The 21866-nt window shown below is 40.2% G+C and overlaps 1 protein-coding gene and 2 gene segments (V, D, J or C); 1 reads left to right on the top strand and 2 right to left on the bottom strand.

The window, feature by feature from the left end:
* The window catches only part of LOC100698964 (Ig kappa-b4 chain C region-like), a 51391-nt gene that overhangs the window by 21011 nt on the left and 8514 nt on the right, over positions 1-21866 (top strand).
* LOC109196590 (zinc finger BED domain-containing protein 1-like) lies at positions 10677-13308 on the bottom strand. Its single transcript, XM_019350831.2, has 2 exons — positions 11695-13308; positions 10677-11496 (listed from the first exon to the last, which is right to left on the bottom strand). The coding sequence occupies exons 1-2, from the start codon at positions 13135-13137 to the stop codon at positions 11026-11028; spliced, it is 1914 nt and encodes a 637-aa protein (XP_019206376.2). The 5' UTR covers positions 13138-13308; the 3' UTR covers positions 10677-11025.
* Positions 14519-15118, bottom strand: LOC102077128 (Ig kappa chain V region GOM-like). The segment is given in 2 exon segments: positions 14519-14841; positions 15048-15118. Coding segments are annotated over 2 exon segments (360 nt in total).

Here is a 21866-nt window from a genome sequence, read left to right as displayed (position 1 = left end):
GTGACTTCAAAGCATTTGGTACGGAATTTCGGGAGGATATAAAGAAGCAAATGGCCGAACTCTCGAAGGAATTGAACCAAAGATTACACGAGATGGCGGATCAGGTAGAGGAGATGACTGGTCGGCTGAAGCACGTTGAGGACAACATGGCTGACTCGGAACGCTGGGACATTGGCGTTAGGGATACACTTGTGCAGCTGTTGGAAAATCAACGGGCGCTTCAGGAAAAGGTGTCCGATATGGAGGGCTGCGCTAGGCGCAAAAATATCCGGATTTACGGCGTACCGGAAAACTCGGAGGGCTCGTCGGTGACTACCTTTGTTGAAAATCTGATCAAAGAACACCTAGGCGAAGATTTCGGCCCGGACTGTGCCCTCGGCATTGAGCGCGCACACCGCGCGTTGGGACCAAAACCACCTCCGAACGCCCCACCACGCTCAATAATAGTGCGCTTCCTCCGGTTCTCCATTAAAGAAGAGGTTCTCCGCACCGCATGGAACAAAGGGGTACATATCCAAAACAAACGGGTGTATTTCGATCATGACTACTCCCTGGGAGTGCAGAAAAGGAGACGGGAATATATCCCAGTTAAGAAGGCTTTGAAGGACAGTGGGATTCGCTTCCAGACACCACTGAGTAAGATGCGAGTGTTCTATGCGTCAGGCAATGTCCTATATAATACCGCGACCCAAGCTGCCGAGGATTTAAGAAAGAGGGGAATAGCCGTGGGTAAGATCACCTTGGGGAACCAAACCAACAGGGTGACAGAGGACACGATAAGGCACCTACTTCCTTGGGAAACGCGGACGGGAAACGCGGACAGCACACTGCGGGGGCGGCTTCCAGCAGCACGTTCGGGAAAAACTCCAAGCATTCTGGAGGGAGCAAGAAAAAGTGCCAGCAGACGAGTGAGCAGCTGATGGCGGGACAACGGTGAGATAGCTGGTGGTAGAGTTTTGATAATCTAACCGCGGGAACACTGACTTTCGTATCCTTTAGAATTCATATTTCTTTAGGTTGGTGCCTACGGACATGGTTAGAGAACCACCAAGTTATTTTTAGTAGCGATAAGAAACTGTTTTTGCTTATTCTTTGCCCTTTTTTGGCTTTTTTGTCGGTCACTTCCCTCTTGTCGGATGAGGGGCCCCACCTTGTGGCCAGTCCCCTCAATGTCAAAGGACATTCTTATATCCTTTGTATTGGAAGCTCTTGTTAATGTTTGGTGTGTTTGCTGTTCAGTGAGTTCTGGTTGTGATGTTCTGAGGTCTGGGTTGATTATGTTGTATTCCACATATCCACTTGATGGCTTATAATTTCTATAAAATGCTGTCACTAAATGTAAATGGCCTGAATAGCCCTATTAAAAGAAGCAAATTAATTGCCAAATTGAAAAAGGAGACAGTAGATATAGCATATTGGCAAGAAACTCATCTAGACAATGCAGAACATGAGAAATTAAAAAAGATGGGTTTCAGACATACATTCTATTCATCGTATAGGGCCGGGAAAAAACGAGGAGTAGCTATCCTTATATTAGATATATGTTCAAATTTTATTTTATTTGAGATAAGTGATAAGGAAGGTAGGTTTGTTTTAGTAAAAGGTAGAATAGAGAATAAGGCGGTCACACTATTAAATGTCTATGCACCCCCAGGAAGCAACGCAAGCTTCTTTAAGAAGATATTTGATTTGATCTCTAAGGAAACGGTGGGAACTCTTATTTGTGCAGGAGATTTTAATTTACTGTTAAACCCCCGATTAGACTCAAATAATAGGGACAGGAAAAGCACGTCTGGAGGGAAACGAGTTAAAGGAATGTTAATGGAATTAGGACTTATTGATGTGTGGCGATCTATCCATGGGTCAGCGTCAGGGTTCACTTTTTACTCTGCTCGACACTTAGTGTACAGGGAGTGCAGAATTATTAGGCAAATGAGTATTTTGCCAAAACATCATCCTCTTCATGCATGTTGTCTTACTCCAAGCTGTATAGGCTCGAAAGCCTACTACCAATTAAGCATATTAGGTGATGTGCATCTCTGTAATGAGAAGGGGTGTGGTCTAATGACATCAACACCCTATATCAGGTGTGCATAATTATTAGGCAACTTCCTTTCCTTTGGCAAAATGGGTCAAAAGAAGGACTTGACAGGCTCAGAAAAGTCAAAAATAGTGAGATATCTTGCAGAGGGATGCAGCAGTCTTAAAATTGCAAAGCTTCTGAAGCGTGATCATCGAACAATCAAGCGTTTCATTCAAAATAGTCAACAGGGTCGCAAGAAGCGTGTGGAAAAACCAAGGCGCAAAATAACTGCCCATGAACTGAGAAAAGTCAAGCGTGCAGCTGCCAAGATGCCACTTGCCACCAGTTTGGCCATATTTCAGAGCTGCAACATCACTGGAGTGCCCAAAAGCACAAGGTGTGCAATACTCAGAGACATGGCCAAGGCAAGAAAGGCTGAAAGACGACCACCACTGAACAAGACACACAAGCTGAAACGTCAAGACTGGGCCAAGAAATATCTCAAGACTGATTTTTCTAAGGTTTTATGGACTGATGAAATGAGAGTGAGTCTTGATGGGCCAGATGGATGGGCCCGTGGCTGGATTGGTAAAGGGCAGAGAGCTCCAGTCCCACTCAGACACCAGCAAGGTGGAGGTGGAGTACTGGTTTGGGCTGGTATCATCAAAGATGAGCTTGTGGGGCCTTTTCGGGTTGAGGATGGAGTCAAGCTCAACTCCCAGTCCTACTGCCAGTTTCTGGAAGACACCTTCTTCAAGCAGTGGTACAGGAAGAAGTCTGCATCCTTCAAGAAAAACATGATTTTCATGCAGGACAATGCTCCATCACACGCGTCCAAGTACTCCACAGCGTGGCTGGCAAGAAAGGGTATAAAAGAAGAAAAACTAATGACATGGCCTCCTTGTTCACCTGATCTGAACCCCATTGAGAACTTGTGGTCCATCATCAAATGTGAGATTTACAAGGAGGGAAAACAGTACACCTCTCTGAACAGTGTCTGGGAGGCTGTGGTTGCTGCTGCACGCAATGTTGATGGTGAACAGATCAAAACACTGACAGAATCCATGGATGGCAGGCTTTTGAGTCTCCTTGCAAAGAAAGGTGGCTATATTGGTCGCTGATTTCTTTTTGTTTTGTTTTGTTTTTTGTTAAGTTGCCTAATAATTATGCACAGTAATAGTCACCTGCACACACAGATATCCCCCTAAAATAGCTAAAACTAAAAACAAACTAAAAACTACTTCCAAAAACATTCAGCTTTGATATTAATGAGTTTTATGGGTTCATTGAGAACATGGTTGTTGTTCAATAATAAAATTATTCCTCAAAAATACAACTTGCCTAATAATTCTGCACTCCCTGTATTCGAGGATAGATTACTGTTTTATGTTTAATAGGGATTTACACAGGATAAAAGATTGCAGAATAGGTCCAAGAGATTTCTCTGACCACAGTGGAATTTATATAATGTTACATTTGGATGGGAAATGGAAGACAACTTTGTGGAGACTAAATACCGGTATGTTAAATGACCCCGCTTTTGTGAAACAAATGACAGCCAATCTTAACTTGTACCTGCAGGACAATGATAATGGAGAGACAAATCACAGTATTGTGTGGGATGCAGCCAAAGCTGTCCTCAGAGGAAAAATAATTGCGTGGTCGACCATGCTTAAAAAGAAAAAGTCACAAGAACTGTTGCAACTGCAGGATAGATTAATGGCCTTGGAACAGTCAGGTCTGAAAGATAAAAATACTACAGTAACCCACCAGATCAGACAGATTAAGCAGGAGATAGATAAGATATTGAGCGAAGAAGTAGAGAAAAACATAAGATTTATGAAACAGAGATATTATGAGGCGGGGCCTAAGGCAGCGAAGCAGTTAGCATGGCGGATTAGAAAACAGCAAGCTGAAAATAATATTTATAAGATTAGAGATCCAGTTGCTAACAAAGTTGTAACTGACCTGGATAAAATTCAAAAAGCGTTTGAAATGTATTACAAATCGTTATATAGTCAATCTACTCAGGGTGATGTAAATAAGATGACTGACTTTTTGAATTCCTTAGACCTGCCTACGATTGGTCGAGAAGCAAATAGTAAGTTAACGTCCTTAATATCTCGGGAAGAAATAATTAAAGCTATTTCCAGCCTTAAATCCAATAAATCACCAGGTACCGATGGGCTCCCTGCTGAATGGTACAAAACCATGAGGGAAAGCCTTCTTCCCCTGTTGGAAACTAGTTTTAATTATATTTTGAAAGGAGGTCTGGTACCTCCCTCCTGGAAAGAGGCCTTCATATCTGTTTTGCCAAAGGGGGGACAGGATAGACTAAACTGCAAATCTTATAGGCCGATAAGTGTCCTGAACTCAGATTATAAACTATACACAACTATTTTGGTGCGAAGAATGGATGCTGTAATGCCTTCTTTGATTGATGAAGACCAAACGGGTTTCTTGAAAAATAGACAAACCCACGATAATATTAGGCGAGCTTTACACATCATCGAACACATTAATAATAAGAAAAATAGCTCAATTATTCTTAGCTTAGATGCTGAAAAAGCTTATGATTCAGTGAATTGGGACTTCCTCTTCCTAGTGATGAAAAGATTTGGTTTCTGTAGCGAATTTATAAAATGTTTCCAAGCTCTTTATTCTCTCCCTACTGCCAAAATAAAAATTAATGGTAGCCTCTCCGATACTATTTTTTTAGAATGAGGATGTAGACAGGGGTGTCCAGCAAGCCCTTACCTCTTCAACTTGTTTATCGAACCTCTAGCCCAGGCTATACGTCAGGAAACATCGTTGAAAGGGATTGTAATAGGAGGGGACGAGTACAAGGTGTGTTTATACGCAGATGATGTCTTGGTAACAATCGCGGATCCCAGCTCAGGTATACCAGTTGTCAAAGAATTGTTTCAGCAGGCAAAGAAAGACACAACTCAAACATGTATATACATGGGTGATCTCAGTGGAGACTCACACTGAGACATCAGTTCCCTCTGTATTTATACACTGCTCCTTCCTAAAATATGTCAGGTCGGCGCCCCTTGTGTGTAAAACAATTCCTTACAAGGTGATAAGCATGAAACATGTGTTCAAACAGTTAAAAATAGTAACCGGTCAAGCTTATCTCAGCAAGGGTGGAGGCACCTGTGGTATTTCCTCATGCAAGCTTTGTCATGAAACACAGTAAAATAGGAGATTTAAATGAAGCTAAACAACTAGGGATTTTTAACTACAATAGAGCAGAATACATATAAAAATCCTCTAACATTCCCTCCTGTTTTAGCTCATTTCAACACGTTCCACACTTTATTTCAGAACATGTTCTCTTGCTCCTAGCATTTTCAAACATGTCATCATTATGTGTTACTTAGATTGCAATCTAACTTCACAGGTCGTCTGTAAGATTTTCTTCTCACACATAAACATCTTCGTCTTCAAAGTTATCTTCACTGTTACTCAGATCATTTTTGTCATCCATTGGTACAGTAACATAAGCTGTCAATGATGTGGAAATCATTTTAGAAATCATCTTCCTGAGACAAGGGAGAATACATGTGGAGAATACAAGTAAGAGTCCTATGAATATTAGACCTTTATACAGCAAAACAGTCCACGAGCCACTTAGCAACCATCTCAACCAATCTGTACCCCCGTCTACATATTCCTTTGACTGCACATTCTGAAACCGTTTTAAAACTTTTAATGCATCCGTCATGTTACTAGAATGTATGTTGTCAGGTATGTAAGTGCAACAGGTGGTGTTAAAAAGTACACATAATCCTCCTTTTTCAGCCAGCACAATATCAAGCGCCACTTGATGTTGCATGACCATTATTCGCAGGGCATCTATCTCCTCGTTTTGCTGGTCATTGACTCGACATGATGTATTCAGGAACAATCCAAATCGATAGTTCAATGTCTCGATCCTCAGCGCATTTTTCCCTGTGCCCACCCAGAAAGAGTGAGTGCAGCACTTTCTGTCCTGTAGTCCAAAGCTTGAATTCCTGTGGGACGTCAGAACCCCATATTGGGTCATGTGGTTTCGGATCTGGAGTGTCAACTGATCTTTTCCCTCTTTTGAGTGATGTATCGTTGGTAGTTATCTTAAACGTGTGATCAGATATGAAGATTGGAGCACACATACCCGTCCAGTTCTGGGGGAGAGTGAAATAGGCCCGCTGTCCACATAGCCAGGCCATTCCCTGCACCCAATAGGTGCCATTGGAAATGTCATTGTTCTTCACTGGTCCTCCAGAAGCATGCGTCATTACTGCTTTGCAGTTGGTGGTGTTTCCCATGTCTATAGTTCCCTTAGACTGGCGGTAGCACAAGGCATGATCCCAATTTCCAGGGTTCTCAAGGAAGACTGGAAATGACCCAGCCTTGTTCCTTGCTTTGCCATACAATGTTGCATATTGTGTTGTTGGTGGCATATGTGAGCAGACATAACAGTCTTTGGTGGGCGTGCTGTCATGTATGTATCGATACCATGCGTTGTTCATCCAAGGGTGGATATTGTCTTGCATCATTGTATAGTGATGTGAATTATCATGTGTCCAGGCTCTCTTCTGGTGACGTTTTCGATCCAGATCGAATAGTAGGAGGCATCCTGCAGCCAACACCGCTAGGGTTAGTGAGATCAGGAGCAGCTTCATAATGACCTGGCGCACCTGACCCCTCTGATAAGTAGACCAAAGGCAAGAAGCAAAGGGCAGGATATACCCAATCAGCCCTTCCTCCACCTTTCGGATCACCAGAGGGCAGGGACGTCGGCGTCTATTAGTCTATGCTCTCACTCACTTCGGACCTTCCTAACGGGGTGAACTCCAATTTTTCCTCTGGAGCACCTTGATTAGGATCCAATCACCTGGTTTCAACCTGCAAGACACTGGAGAAAAGTCCTCTGGCAGTTTATTATTCAGAACGATTTCTTTGTTTTCTAGCAGTTTAGCCATCCATTCTGCTAATGTGGTTTCTCTAGAAGATTTAGTTAAAGGTTCACTCATTATAGGTAGTGGAAATGGTCTACCATGTATGATCTCAAGCGGTATGAGCTTCTGAGATCCTTGTGTTAATCTCATCCACATTTTTACTAGACCTATACATTCAGGCCACGGTCTCCCTGTCTCTTCCATGCATTTTCTTAATCTTTGTTTGATAGTGCCATTTGTTCTTTCCACTAGCCCTGTACTTTGTGGATGGTAGGCACAGTGATTTTTTATACTAAATCCTAATGCTTCGGAGACCTTGCTAATCACATCATTTACAAAATGTGTTCCATTGTCTGATCTTATTAGGGACGGTATGCCATATGTTGGGACAAAATGGTTGCATAGGCATTTTGCTACAGAGATTGCATCTGCCTTTTTTACAGGATAAATTTCTGGCCATTTTGAGAACATCTATAATCACTAAGGCATATTTTGAACCTTGGCTTTCATTTAGCTCAATGAAATCCATGTGAATAGTATGAAATGGGTGAGGTGGTGCAGGAAAATGACCTCTTTTTGGTCTTAGGTTACCTTGTGCATTATGCTTTTGACAGATCATGCATGGCCTTATAAATTCTTTTGCCGAAGTTTCGAAATTTATAGTGTAGAAGTAAGTGTTTAGTGACTATAGTTACTATCCCTCCTGTTGACACATGAGTAACTTCATGTGTCACCAGGGCCGCTGTTTTGTGTAAGGACTTTGGTAGTATTGGTTTTCCTTCGCACATCATTAGGTCATCCTGTAAAATTGCTCCGCACCTCAACCATTTCTGTTGCTCTGATAATGGTGCCGATTTTTGTTCATCTCTTAAGACAGAATTTCAATCAGGTCAAACGCCTCTATGCACCTGATTAGATTAGTTATTTTCTTTATTTTCCTCTTCTCATATATCATGTCATTATTAATATTATTATTAATATTATTATCTCTTAATTATTTTCTCTTATTTCTATATAACATCAATAGTATATTACAATATACTACTATACTCCAAATATACAATAGTCTATTATAATGTTTCATATATCGTTAATGCGGAGGGACTACATTTTCCTTCCCACGTGGGACATTTGGTTTTCTTTGGATTCCTCCATCTACATGCACTAATTTGTCCGGCGCCTGGACATTTTTTCTCTAGCCACTGCTCGTCAGCAGTGAGTTTTGTAGCTTTATTACCCATTACAACAAAACTGCAGAGCCGTCTCTGGTATTAGAGTCAGGAGTGGTAACTAACACGCCCTTCTACTCCTACGCTATTCGTGGAGCGGTGTCAGTTTTACGTGATGAACACAACCTTTCTCCTCTACTCACCAGTACTTTGGCTACTGACAGGAAACAAAATGACAGAAACAAAAGAGTAATCCAGCAGCGTACTGTGCTGTCAAAATGATTTACTCTTAACACACAAAAAACACAAACATTTATTATATAGTCGCGCAGATCCTTTCAGCGGATCAGTCTACCAGCCCTTCAGGCGGGCGAATCCTTGCACTTTTCTACCAGCCCGTGCGGTGGCGAACCTGCACTTTTATACCAGCCTGTGCGGTGGCGAACCTATTTTGGATCCCTGCACTTTTATACCAGCCCGTGCTATAGGCGAACAACGTTTTGTTTTGTTTTTTACGCGAGTGTATACGAGTGAATTTCTTTACCTTACTGAAACGCTATTATACTCAGGCTCGAGAGACCATTTCCACTGAATCCCACCGCCGTGGACCACTGATAAAAACACTGGCCAAGACCCGAATTTTTTACGCTCTTGGGCTTTCACCTCTACCTAGAGAGGGCTGTCGACAGACTTCAGTGCGGGCTCCCCACGGCGTCAGGAATCAGTGTAGATCTCTGCTTTGGAGTCACAACAAAACAGTTGTTATTTCCTATCCGGCTCGAAGGACCAAAAAATATGTCAAAGAATTGTTTCAGCAGGCAAAGAAAGACACAACTCAAACATGTATATACATGGGTGATCTCAGTGGAGACTCACACTGAGACATCAGTTCCCTCTGTATTTATACACTGCTCCTTCCTAAAATATGTCAGGTCGGCGCCCCTTGTGTGTAAAACAATTCCTTACAAGGTGATAAGCATGAAACATGTGTTCAAACAGTTAAAAATAGTAACCGGTCAAGCTTATCTCAGCAAGGGTGGAGGCACCTGTGGTATTTCCTCATGCAAGCTTTGTCATGAAACACAGTAAAATAGGAGATTTAAATGAAGCTAAACAACTAGGGATTTTTAACTACAATAGAGCAGAATACATATAAAAATCCTTTAACACCAGGGTTAATGGGGATGTTGGAAACATATGGCCTGTATTCAGGGTATGTTCTTAATGTCAAAAAAACACAAGTTCTGACATTTATTTTTTCTCCACACCAGACACTATTGTCAAAATTCAAGTTTAATTGGGAGGCAACTGCTATCAAATAGCAGAAACACTTTAGGAGTGTTTCTGCCTAAAGATCTAACACAACTGTATGATATTAATTACAGTCGTATTAATAGAGAAATATACAGCGATCTCAACATTTGGGCCTTGCTCCCTCTCGACCTTGGCAACAGGATACAGATAACTAAAATGAGTATTCTTCCCAAACTACTCTATCTTTTTCTTGCTTTACCTATTCAAATTCCAGAGAAGCAATTCAGGGAGTGGAATAAACAGATTTCGAGATTCATTTGGCTTAACAAAAGACCAAGGGTGAAGTTCTCTACTTTGCAGTTGCCGAAAGAAAAAGCGGGCTTGGCTCTACCTTCAATAAGGGATTACTACTTATCTGCTCAGCTGAGGTCTTTGGTGTGTTGGTGTAATCCATCTTTTTGTGCGAGGTGGAAGACGATTGAGATGTCTCTCTCGGACACGCCAATCCAGTCGAGACTTGGTCACGCAGCTTCTGAGTTGGACGGTACCTTGACGCCCAGCCACTGGGTCACTTTTACATTAAAAATATGGAGGGGAGTGGTCAAGCAGGCACAACTACAGGAAGAGATAAAACTTCTGAGGTGGCCAGCATATGACCCTGATTTTTTAACTGCTTCCCACGATAGTAGATTTAAACAATGGGTGTGGCATGGAATCACTGCTGGGTGTTCGGTTATTGTAAAATCTAAAATTATGGCTTTTGATACCCTATGCAAGACTTACGACCTCGAGAAACAAGACTTTTTTCAATACTTGCAACTCCGTGACTATATTGGCAAAAGACTAAAGAGCTGTGTCCCTGGAGACTTCTCGATTGTTAATATTTTCATTGATGCTTATGACTCTGGGAGTAACAGAGCCTTGATAAGTAAATTGTACAAATGTATGACTAAGCTCAAAGGGGACTCAACGATTTACATAAAGCAGAAATGGGAAAAAGAAATGGACATTGTGATTACAGAAGATGGGTGGGCACGGATCTGGGAGACACAGTTTACCACAACTAACTCCAACATGTGGCAGGACTTCTGCTGGAAGAACATTATACGCTTTTTCATAACGCCAAAACAAAAGTCTAAATTCAGTGCTACACCTGCGTTTTGCTGGAGGAATTGTGGGGAAGACATGGCTGATCACTAGAGGTGGGAATCACCATACACCCCACGATACGATATTATCACAATACTTAACTCACGATACGATATTATTGCGATTTTTTAAAAAATATTTTTGCAATATTCTGAGTATTGCAATACGATATTTTGTGATTTATCACATATTTTTTCTACTGCAGATTTTGTCCATAAAGGTAAACTTTATCAATATTCATTTTATCTAATAATAAAGTCTCACACTCAGTCTCTCTCTCATGTCAGTCAGTTTTATTGCTGACAAACTGAACGGTTTGTATAACAGTCTAGTCCAACTTAACTGAACGTAACTATCTGGTACAATTATAGCTTAAAACAAAATATAATTTTACATTAAATAAAAAAGTTTTACATTTAAATAAAATAAAACATGTCTTAAATTAAAATAAGTAAACTGTCCTGTTTGTTGCTGCCCTAAAAAGTTAAACACATTTGGACAGTGAAGCAATGTCAGCATTCTTGCTCAGAAAAAGGAGCTGATCCACATGCTCTGAAGTCAGAGTGCTCCGTTTTGCTGTGACGATGTCTCCAGCGGTTGAGAAGACTCTTTCAGCCGAGACACTAGTACCTGGGATACAAAGGCATCTTTTTGCCAGCATGGCCAGGAAAGGATAGACTTCCTCATGGGATTTCCACCAGCTTAGTGGGTCTTCTGTGAGGGCCAGTGGCGTGACCTCCTGGTATCTTTTCACCTCCTCCTCAGCTGTGGCAGATAATGATTTTGGTGGGGCTCCAACATCACCATAAGTCTGACCAAGCAAGTCTGTTAACCCACAAGACTTCCTCATCTTGGCTGGTATGAGAGGGGGTCTGGGATTTTGTTCAGTCTCGTCAGGTTTCTCATGATGTTCATGGGCTTCTGGCTCACAGATGGGCTGCTGCCTCTTTTCTTCCTGTAGAAAACCCACACACATACAGAGGGAGGGAGAAAATAAATATTTTATATCTTTTAGTATGCAGTAATATGTTAGCAAATTACAATTAATGTATTTAATTGTTAAATAGAATATTACCAATATGACAAAAATATCGCCGATCTACTAATATTGTAAGTAAGTTATTTAAATTATAACACCAGAATGTTTGCTTACCTGAAGGGTTATAGCCTCAGCAACCACTCTGGCATAGGTTTCCTGTTTTTCCTCCAGTGATAGGAACGGCAGGGTTTTAAAGCGTGGGTCGAGAGCTGATGCTGTGTAGAGGGTGTTCCTCTCGACTGTGCTGGCATATCGCTTCTTAAGATCTTGACTGATACTTTGCTTGATGTTTCTGACCAGCGCTGTGTCACCAATGTTGTCTTGGGTGTCGTGCAACAGCTGTGCTACCAGCGGTGCTACGAGAGACAGAGTAGGATTCTTTTCCTCAGACATCACAGTAGTCGCGACTTGCATTGACTTCAAGGCCCGGACAATTTCTTCAGTGTTCCCAATATCCGTCTCATTTAGAGTAAAGATATCTGTGCTACTCTTTCTGACTTCGGGAGACAGCAGCGCTGCACAAATCGCAGGTTGTTGTTCAAGGAAACGCTGGAGCATGTCATAAGCACTGTTCCATCTCGTGCAGACGTCGGTCTTGAGCTTGTGAGTCGGGAGCTGTAAAATTTTCTGGTTTTGCTCCAGAGCGTGGTTTGCCACTGTGCTTCTATTGAAAAACCCAGTTATGCGCCGCACTCTTCCCAAGACTCTGGCTACTGCAGGCAGGTTTAAGGCTCGTTGTGATGCCAGATTAAGCATATGGGCGAAACACTTCACATGCAGGTATCCCGCTAGCTGAGTGGATATTGTCATATTAGAAGCATTGTCGGTGACAACCACCAGATTTTTGTCGGCAATCCCCCATTCCTGTGCTGCATTTTGCAGGAGATTTGCAATGTTCACTCCGGTGTGACTTTCATGTAATGTTCGAGTTTGGAGAACGTAAGACAGCAGTCGCCAGTCCGCTGTGAGATAATGAGCTGTTATAGTCACATATGAATCCACAGCCCGCGAGGTCCATGCGTCGCAAGTTAATGCAACCCTTTCTGCTGTGCTCAAACTTTCCTCAACTTTACGCTTCACATCTATGTAGAGATTGGGTACGGCTGTGTCCGCGAAAAAACGTCGTGATGGTATCACATACCTGGGTTCCAGCGTCTTGATCATGTAAGAAAAGCCCTCGTTTTCCACAATGTTGTAAGGACGCAGGTCTTTGCAGATGAAGTACGTGATAGATTGTGTTATTTTCTTAGCTCGCTCTGAATTGGGAGATAGCTTTGCTAAGCTAAGAGTGTCCAGCGTTGGTTGATTTTTCAGTTGAGCTGATTTAGAGCTAGCTTTGCCGTCCGCGGTTAATGCTATTTTTGGATGGTGCCATGTAAGATGGGCCCTCATGTTCGTAGTATTTCCAGAGTACTTCATTTTCATACGACACACCTTGCAAATCCCGTGTGTCATATCCATCTCATTGGTTCCATCCTTGTTAAAAAATCCAAAGTACGTCCAGACGTTTGATTTAAACGCAGATGGCGCGTTCCTGATCTCTTTCTCTTCCTCCATCTTTGTTTGATCAATTTTCCCATGTGCTGACCTAACCTCTGCTGACCTCACTAGAGAAAAAGCTCAACCACACCATCTGGTGGACTGGAAGTTTTTGGAACAAAATATCGATGTCTGCTGTCCCTGTATCGATACATTATTAGCAAACAAAATATCGCGATACTACGCAGTATCGATTTTTCCCCCCACCCCTACTGATCACGGTCATATATTCTGGTCCTGCCCACTCATATGACCCTTCTGGACGGAAGTTGTAAAGATAATTACAGAGGTGCTGGGATTCCACGTGTCTTGTACTTTTACCTCATTGTATCTGGGATATTTTACAGACGATTTAGTTGCAGATGATGTTTATCTTCTGAGAGTTCTCTTGGCTTCTGCGAAGAAGGCCATAACAAAACGCTGGCTCTGTAAAGATCCTCCCACTGTAACACTTTTTACCTCTATAGTGGAAGACGTCAAATTGATGGAATGTATGACGTTCACTCTGCGACTGCAGGGAGACTTGGGAAGGAGACGATGGAGAAAATGGCTGGACTTTACAGCTTGTGGCAGCACCCTTTAATACATAGAATTAGTAATGCAGACTTGCTGACGTATGTATGTGTGGATGTGCAGATGTATGTACGGGTATATGTTATCTTCCCATGATCTCATATGTTTCTGTTTTTTGTTTTTCTTTTTCCTTTTTTTTTAAAAATTTTATCTTGTTGCATAAAAATGTTCCTAAATAAATAAAAAGTGTCAAAAAAAAGTTCTCACATCCACATTTGTTTTATTTTTATTCAGATTATTTCCTCACCTTTCTCTCTGAATATTTGAATTTAAAAAGTCAAAACAATAAAATTATTTTAGTCTTGGTATCAAAGAGCACGTATAAAGGGATTTAGAAAAAACAGCTGCTGTTGATATTTAATAAATCAACTGTGGTCGTGCATATTTCATTTGAACTCATAACTTTTGTCATATGTTTTGACACAAAAATGTAAACTAGAAATATTTAATCAAAGTCCATTGATGATTAATTTATGTAATTTAAAAATGCTCTATATTTGACTCTGTACCGAATAATTAAATGTCAAATAAATAGATGAAAATTTAAATTTAAAAAAATAATCTTTTTTGTCAAAACACAGAGCAGGGAAGAGTTGGAAAGTTTTAAAAAGTATTTGATGAAAACTTTTGACACATTGGTTTAATATAGCAAATGTAAAATATATAAAAAAAACAAATGTTTAAATCTGAAATGAAATTATTTCAGTGTTGTTTATGTTAACCCATCTGATCACATTGTTATGTCGCTGTATTTAAAATTCTATACTTTATGGTGTACTGTGTAACTGCAGTTGTTGATCAGTTCCTCTTCAGCTGTTTGAGGTTTTTGTACGGCGTTGTATCACTGTGTGAACGGGAAGCTGTTACGCTGTTGACAGTAATAAACTCCTGCATCTTCAGTTTGAACTCCACTGATGATCAGAGTGAAGTCAGTCTGAACTGCTGTCGCCCGAAAACGATCTGGAACCCCAGACTGACGAGCTGTAGTATCATAGATCAGGAGTTTAGGAGCTTTTCCAGATTTCTGAAGGTACCAGTTAATGTCATCACCTATAGTTGTACTGGATTTACATCTGATAGAGACAGTCTGTCCTGGAACAACAGACTGAGCTGTAGGAGTCTGAGTCAGGATGATTTCTGCTGATGAACCTGAAAACATGAAAAGAAGAGAAGAGTTATTGAGACAAATCAAACTCAGAAAAAGATGATCAAACATTAGAGGATCATTTCTTTAACATGGAGAACAGATGGAAGAAGGTCAGTGCTGCTGGTTTCAGAGTTTCTCCATCATAGCAGAACATCACTGTGGTGAACCTGGCTGCATGCTGAAGCAAAGTTTTCACAGAGAGTCTCACCGTGAACAAGGAGCCCCAGGGTGGCCAGCAGTAGAGACAGTGACATCATCATTGTGCTGCTGGTGTGTGAGTGGCTGTGAAAGGCCTGGACAGCCATTGATCAACACTGGCCTCTTAACAGCTGAGAGCAGAGAGGCAGGACACATATGCAAACACACAGAGTCAGTCATCTTTCCTCTTCATGTCATCCTGTGTCATGTGACACGTTCATCCTTTAGTTAGTGCAGTGCTTTTTTGTTTTACTTTGTATTTTTATTTATTCAATTTGCATTTACTAATTAAAGATATGTCAGCACACAGGAACATGTATGTTTACTTAAGTATCCCAATGTCCACAATGTTTTATCAATTTGCGTTTAAGAGGTTAAACTTGACAAATTTTTCTTTTCCAATTTCTTCCATCATTTACTTTCAGAGAGTGTGTGATGACTCATGCTTCTGTAGTTATGAATATAAATAATTATTGAAACATATACATAAATGCATTAATTGTTACCTTTCCTGAAAATGTATCAGCCCTGATACTACAATCCCACACACCACTGCCAATCCATAACCTAATAAAGACATAGTGTCAATCTGCAGGACCAGCACCTAAATACAGCAAGTCTGGATCAGCTCTCTGAGTAAAAGGTTCTCTTCTCTGATCCTATCCTTAAGTTTAACAAAACTAAATAGAAAAAGGTTATTTGTCTGTTTTGCTCTTTTAAAGATGACTCTTTCTTTAGTTAATCAATTTTGTGAGCCAAAGATTTTCCAGCTGTTGAATATTAAAAAGCTTTCTCATGCTGTCAGTGTCATATCAATAAATATAAAAAAGCCAAGATTTTACTGAAGAATGCAGAGGAAGATGTAGATCCTTTTCATAAATGAAGACTTAAACGACATCTATTATATTTATTCTGAGTGATCACTACTGTCATTAAACATTTCAATCTTGAGTTGAGTGAGCTTTTCCAAGATGACAGGAGGAACTATGTGTCACTGCTGAGCAGCCGGTGTGTTTGTGGAGTGGACCCAAGTGCAAACACAGAAGAAGAGAGAAGTTTAAACAAAAGGTGAGCCCTTTATGTGGCTGGGAAAAACCCCACAGGAATACAAAACAAGGCAAAGCATACAGGGGGAGTAAACTAAAACTACAAACTAAACTGGGAAAAGCTAGACTATGTCAACTATGACAAAGTGATATGAATATGATTCTGAGTAGGAGCATGCAAGAAACTATGATGAGAAAACATAAACATGGCCTGAACAGAATGATGAAATAAGTACTTTTAACCTGACGTGATGTGGGGGATGGAAAACAGACCTAATACCCACAGGAGGTGATCAGGGAAAGTGGAAACACTTGGGAAAACAGCTGACTGGAATACACATAATGATGCCACAGGGAAAGTAAAACAAAACACAATGAACATGGAAATACTAGACTCTCCAAAGTAAAACAGGAAACATGGAGAGACATAGACATGATAACATATGACAGACTAACACAGAAGACAGGAAAAGACAAACACAGACACTTAGGTGTTAACACAACTAGGCTAAACTTCAATTAAACCCTAACTAAGAATAAAACCACAAGAACTTTATATATTTTAATATAACCTAAGAAATCAAAAATACTAAATAAACTCAAAACACAGGGTCACAGACCCAGCCCCTGATACTAGGGATCAGTTAATGCTTTAATGAGGATGGAAATTATGTGAAATTATGTTTTTACAATCATTAGAGCTTAATCTAAATGTCAAGGAGATTTTGGGCCGATGTGTTAGACAGAGCTCTCCGTTTGCATGATTTGGGAGAAAGGGCTTCATCCCTCCAGTAGAATTCAAATTCTTTGAGAATCAGTGCCAAGGAGCACTGCAGCTGTTCCTTTCAGTGGCAACTAGAGACTAGAATTTTTTTTTAATGTATATATATATTTCAGTTTATTGTAGGCAAATAAGTCTTTATTTTTTTAGTATTTATGGATTTATTACAATTAACCTACACTGTATAACATGTGAAAAATGAAAAAAATATATTTTTGAGAATCAAAAAGGTCTCAGTTTACACTGACACATATTAAATCAAATTTTAAATTCCATTTCAAGTTGATGATTTCATAATTGATTGATTTGATATCATCAGAGGAAGAAGTCCCCCAAAAATCAAATCATCCATTTTCAAAACTCATATATTCAAAATAAAAATATATGTTCTTTAAATGTGTAGCACTGCAATAATTTCATTTTTTTAGATTAGTTGGTAAAACTGGAAAGGAAGGAGTGAATTATGTTGTTGAGTTTGTTTGTTTCAGAGTCAGAGAGCCGTGTCTTTCTACAGTCAGAGGTTTTTGTACGGCGCCTCAATGAGTTTGTATCACTGTGGTACACGTTCGGTGGAGGAACCAGACTGAATGTTGGAAGTAAGTTAAAAAATACATTTCTGTCATTCAAGCATTCTAACAAGTAAAGAAAAAAACCTAATATTTATTAATAAACACAGTTTAATTATTTTAAATAGATTCAGGGTGGATGTTTGCCCTCTTTGACAGGGCTAATTATGATGAGCTCTGCAACATTAATAGTTTTTTTTATCTTTACTTCTGTCAAAGTGAAACAGAAATAACTTTTATTATATACAAGAAACAAGTTCATCATCCTGTTATTAGTTTTGTAATTTCTAACTGTGATTTGGAAATATATATATATGTATATATCATCCATGATTTAGACTTCTAATCATTTTAAAGCTAGACTTCTGCTGTAAATGTTTCCAAATCTGCTTCTTTTATTTCCAGTGTAGTTTGAAGATATTTCAGGTCAAACTGTGATTCTCTCTGTGCTGATATGCATGAGAGGTTTCTTAAAGGGAAGTGAAACAATGTGTGAGTTAATGACTGGTGGAGCAGAAAAAACACCTGACAGAAACTTCTTAACGGAGAAATTCAAATTGTGGTTCCTGTCTTCTAAGCTGATTTGTGTTTCCTAGGTGATACCCGCCCGGCCCTGAAGGTGTTGGGTCCCTCCAGTGAGGAGCTGCAACATGCAACAATCACGTGTCTGGCCAACAAGGGCTTCCCCTCAGATTGGAGTCTGTCCTGGAAGGTGGATGGCAGTGGCAGCATCAGCTGGGAGGAGAGCAGGAGCCCCGTGGTGCAGGAGAACAACGACCTCTCCAGCTGAGGGAGGTTTTTGTACAGTGTTGTTTCACTGTGTGAGTGGGTAGTTGTGATGCTGCTGACAGTAATAAACTCCTACATCTTCAGCCTGAACTCCACTGATGGTCAGAGTGAAGTCAGCTCCAGACTGACGGGAGGTAGCATCATGAATCAGCAGTTTAGGAGCTTCCCCAGAATTCTTTTATATACTGTGTGTTCATGTTGGTATAGTAGGGTTAGTTGGTCACTCATGTTTTGTCTTGCTGTCTTTGGAATTTCCACATAGAAAGACTGTCTTTAATTTTGTCGAGATACATTCATTCATGGAAATTGTAACAGGGTTTAAAATATTGAAATCATTTGATGGTTGCTTTAAAGAACATGGAGAATATGGTAAAGTGTGTGTGTGTGTGTGTGTGTGTGTGACCTCAGTGAACTGTATCAGTCTCTGCAGTATCTTCCAGCTGCAGCAGTCACTTCAGTTTCTGTTCAGTCTGACTGAGGGAGGTTTTTGTACGACTGTTTTTCACTGTGTGAACATATACTGACTGTTCAACCAGTGAGCACTCTGACAGTAATAAACTGCTGCATCTTCAGCCTGGACTCCACTGATGGTCAGAGTGAAGTCAGAGTTTGATCCACTGCCTGTAAAACGAGCTGGAATCCCTGATTGTCGACTGCTAGCAACATAAATGAGCAGTTTAGGAACTCCTCCATCTTTCTGTTGGTACCAGGCTAAATAGTTGGAGCTATAAACATTCTGACTGGTCCCACACTTGATGCTGACAGATCCTCCCACAGCAGAGCTCACTGCTCCAGGCTGAGTCACTGTGATCTGTCCTCTGGACTCTGAGGATACAGAGACAAAAACATAAAGCAGCTTCATGGTTTTGTGGGCTTCATTTCAGAGGGACAGATGTTGATAGAGGAGAGGAGTTTGATTCTCTGGACTTTACCTGTGAAGCAGCAGCAGAGGAGAGTCCAGATGAGGACGCAGATCAAAGTCATGTTTTTGATGAGGAGGATTTCTGTGGCTTCTGTTGTGATGAAGGACAGCTGTCAGTCATCCAGTGTTCAACTCTCAGGACTATAAACTCTCCCAGAGCACTGGGGCATGGTGCTGCTGATGCAAAGTGCCTCTCTATGGAAATGATCTGACTGACTCACACAGGGAGTTTGTTTTTATGATGTTGTCTTTATTTGTATTTCATGTTTATGATTATGTGCGTGAGAAATACAAATAAGTAGTTCATGCCAAATTGCTGATCAGTATCTTCATCTGTATATTAGTTTGTATTATATTAGGTGAAGGTAATTATGATGTACAAAGCTGAGGTACAAACTTCATGGCCAAGCATTTTCTCATTTCCTCTAACAACTCTTGATCTTGATATTGTTGGTCAGATAAAAATGTGGGGAACATGATAGCATATAGATCTGTCTCTCTTATTATTGTTTTCAGACAGTAAACATTCGTTCTATAAAAAGATTCTGATTCCATCGGTCAGCTCTCTGACAGCACTTCCATTCTGCACATCTCTAGATTCTTCCTCAGGTTCGTTTGTACAGCAGGATGCTCTTCCTTAATGTAGCAGTAATATAAACTAGGGGTGGGTTTTAATAATCGATTCATCGATTAAAATCGATTCTGGCTTGGATAACGTGAAATCGATTCATTAAAATCCTGAATCGATTTTTTAATATAAATTTATTTTGCCCGAAACGCCAGAATCTCAGGTGAAACCTCACAAAATTTCAACAACCACCAAACAGCTAAGACAGTAAATGAGAGCAGGTACACGGATTCTGCACAAGGACGTAAACACACAGCGCGGATCAGAATCAGTGAGATGTCGCCTTTCTCACCCGACGGGCGGCAATCACTTTCTGGCAGACAATCACTTTTTGGCACAACAACTGCACGGACACGGTCGGGGCTGAAAGCCGACAGCTCGCTGATTCTGATGTTTCCGCGGGTCCGCGCTTTGTGTTCACGCCCTTTTTGCGCTGATTCTAAAGCTGTTAGTTTTATCTCTCTCCAAACAATATTGACTGAACCAGCAGCAAAAGAAGATCCAAACTACGCTTCACATAAACATCGTCATGAAATCACTCTGACTTTTACTGTTTTGCTTCCACCACGATAAAAATCACACTTCATGCACAGCTCTCTCTCTCTCTCTCTCTCTCTCTCTCTGTACTTCAAGAACAGTTTCCCGTCTAAAAATCTCTTTTCTGCATTATTCGCTTGCTTGTTACGCACAACTCTACCGTTGTTTACAGCGGTGTCGGCCGCTGTTTTTTTTTTTTTCGTTTTACATACTTCTGAAAAGAAAACCTAATTTCTGCCGTTCAATACTGAACAAATTTAAACTTTTTAAAATCATGCAAAATGCAAAACGCTTAGCCGTGTCTCTAATAAAACCGCTGTAATGTTAGAGGTAACGTTCATATGTTGATTAATGGTTTTCTTTCGTTTTTGATGTACTGCAGAATATTTTTATAAAATCCAGGCCAGGAAAATCACCTTCATGTTTTTCTGTGTTTTATCTTCAGCTACTTTGACACAAAGGCATCTGCTGTGACGCTCACACCTTTGATAAAGTCTTGCGTGTGTCAGCTTCCTTTTTATAGATACAAAAATATGTAAATGTACTGATCTGACTTATAATATTTCTGACTGTCAAAATTTCCCAGATTCAAATCGAATTTAATTGAATCGAATCAAATCGAATTGAATCGAATCGGGACCTTGTGAATCGGAAACGAATCGATTCTAGAAATCAGTGACGATACCCAGCCCTAATATAAAGGACAGCTGTCTTCAACATAACATACTGTTTTCCTCTCACTGATTCCTGATTAAATAAATATTTCATGGTGTCTTGATAAAGAACATAAGATTGATTTCTACCAGTGAAAAAGGTGAAACTCTAAAAGCAGAGAAAACATTTTAGACACATTTCTAACAAAGATGATTTTTAATTGTGTGTCTTTTAGAACTGAAGAAGCTTCTCGGATGAGAGGTGAAACATCTTCAAGAAAATATTTTAAAACACACCAGAAGATTTATTTTGAATTCATGTTTTTGAAACTCCATCTGCTGAAGAAAATCATAAGTTTTGACTGAAGTCTTCACACCTCCACAATGTTTTTGTCAGCTTCTGTTTTCAAAGTCAAACTGAAACAATTATTCTTGTTGCATTTTTTCAGTGATTTTCTTTACTGTTCAGCAGTGTTGGGCAAGTTACTTTGAAAAAGTAATTAATTATAGTTACCAGTTACTTTTTCAAAAAAGTAACTGAGTTACAAGATTCTAAAAGTAATTAATTACTTGAAAAGTAACTATTGCGTTACTTTAAAAAAAGGTTTAACCCTCTGGGGTCCAGGGTATAATTGGCCATTTTTGACTACTTTTGATTTTCCCTCCACATTTTACCTTTAAAAGAAATCCTTTGGCTCTCGGCGAAGGCGGTCGCACTTTTCTCCTCTCCTCTCCCTTATCTTCCCTGCTTAGCTTCTTATGTCCTTGTCTTGTCTCATGTCTTTACTTTTCCCTGGAACACTCTCTCACAGTCTGTTTTCTAAAACCTAAAAGAGAATTATGGATTTGATCAACTGGTCTCTGAATGCTATTGACACCCTCTTCTTAATGAGAAATCTTGGCTCGG

The sequence above is a fragment of the Oreochromis niloticus genome, linkage group LG22 (assembly GCF_001858045.2).
Source record: "Oreochromis niloticus isolate F11D_XX linkage group LG22, O_niloticus_UMD_NMBU, whole genome shotgun sequence".
In the NCBI taxonomy this organism is placed as follows: domain Eukaryota; kingdom Metazoa; phylum Chordata; class Actinopteri; order Cichliformes; family Cichlidae; genus Oreochromis; species Oreochromis niloticus.
Note: the sequence above shows the minus strand (reverse complement) of the source record. Positions and strands in the feature narration are given on the sequence as shown.

What these genes read in the sequence shown, in the direction of transcription:
- LOC109196590 (XM_019350831.2), bottom strand. Translation starts at nt 13,137, where the DNA reads ATGGAGGAAGAGAAAGAGATCAGGAACGCGCCATCTGCGTTTAAATCA. An exon ending in CTGAGGCTATAACCCTTCAG is followed by an intron (nt 11,497 to 11,694) that starts GTAAGCAAACAT and finishes GGTTTTCTACAG; the next exon opens with GAAGAAAAGAGGCAGCAGCC.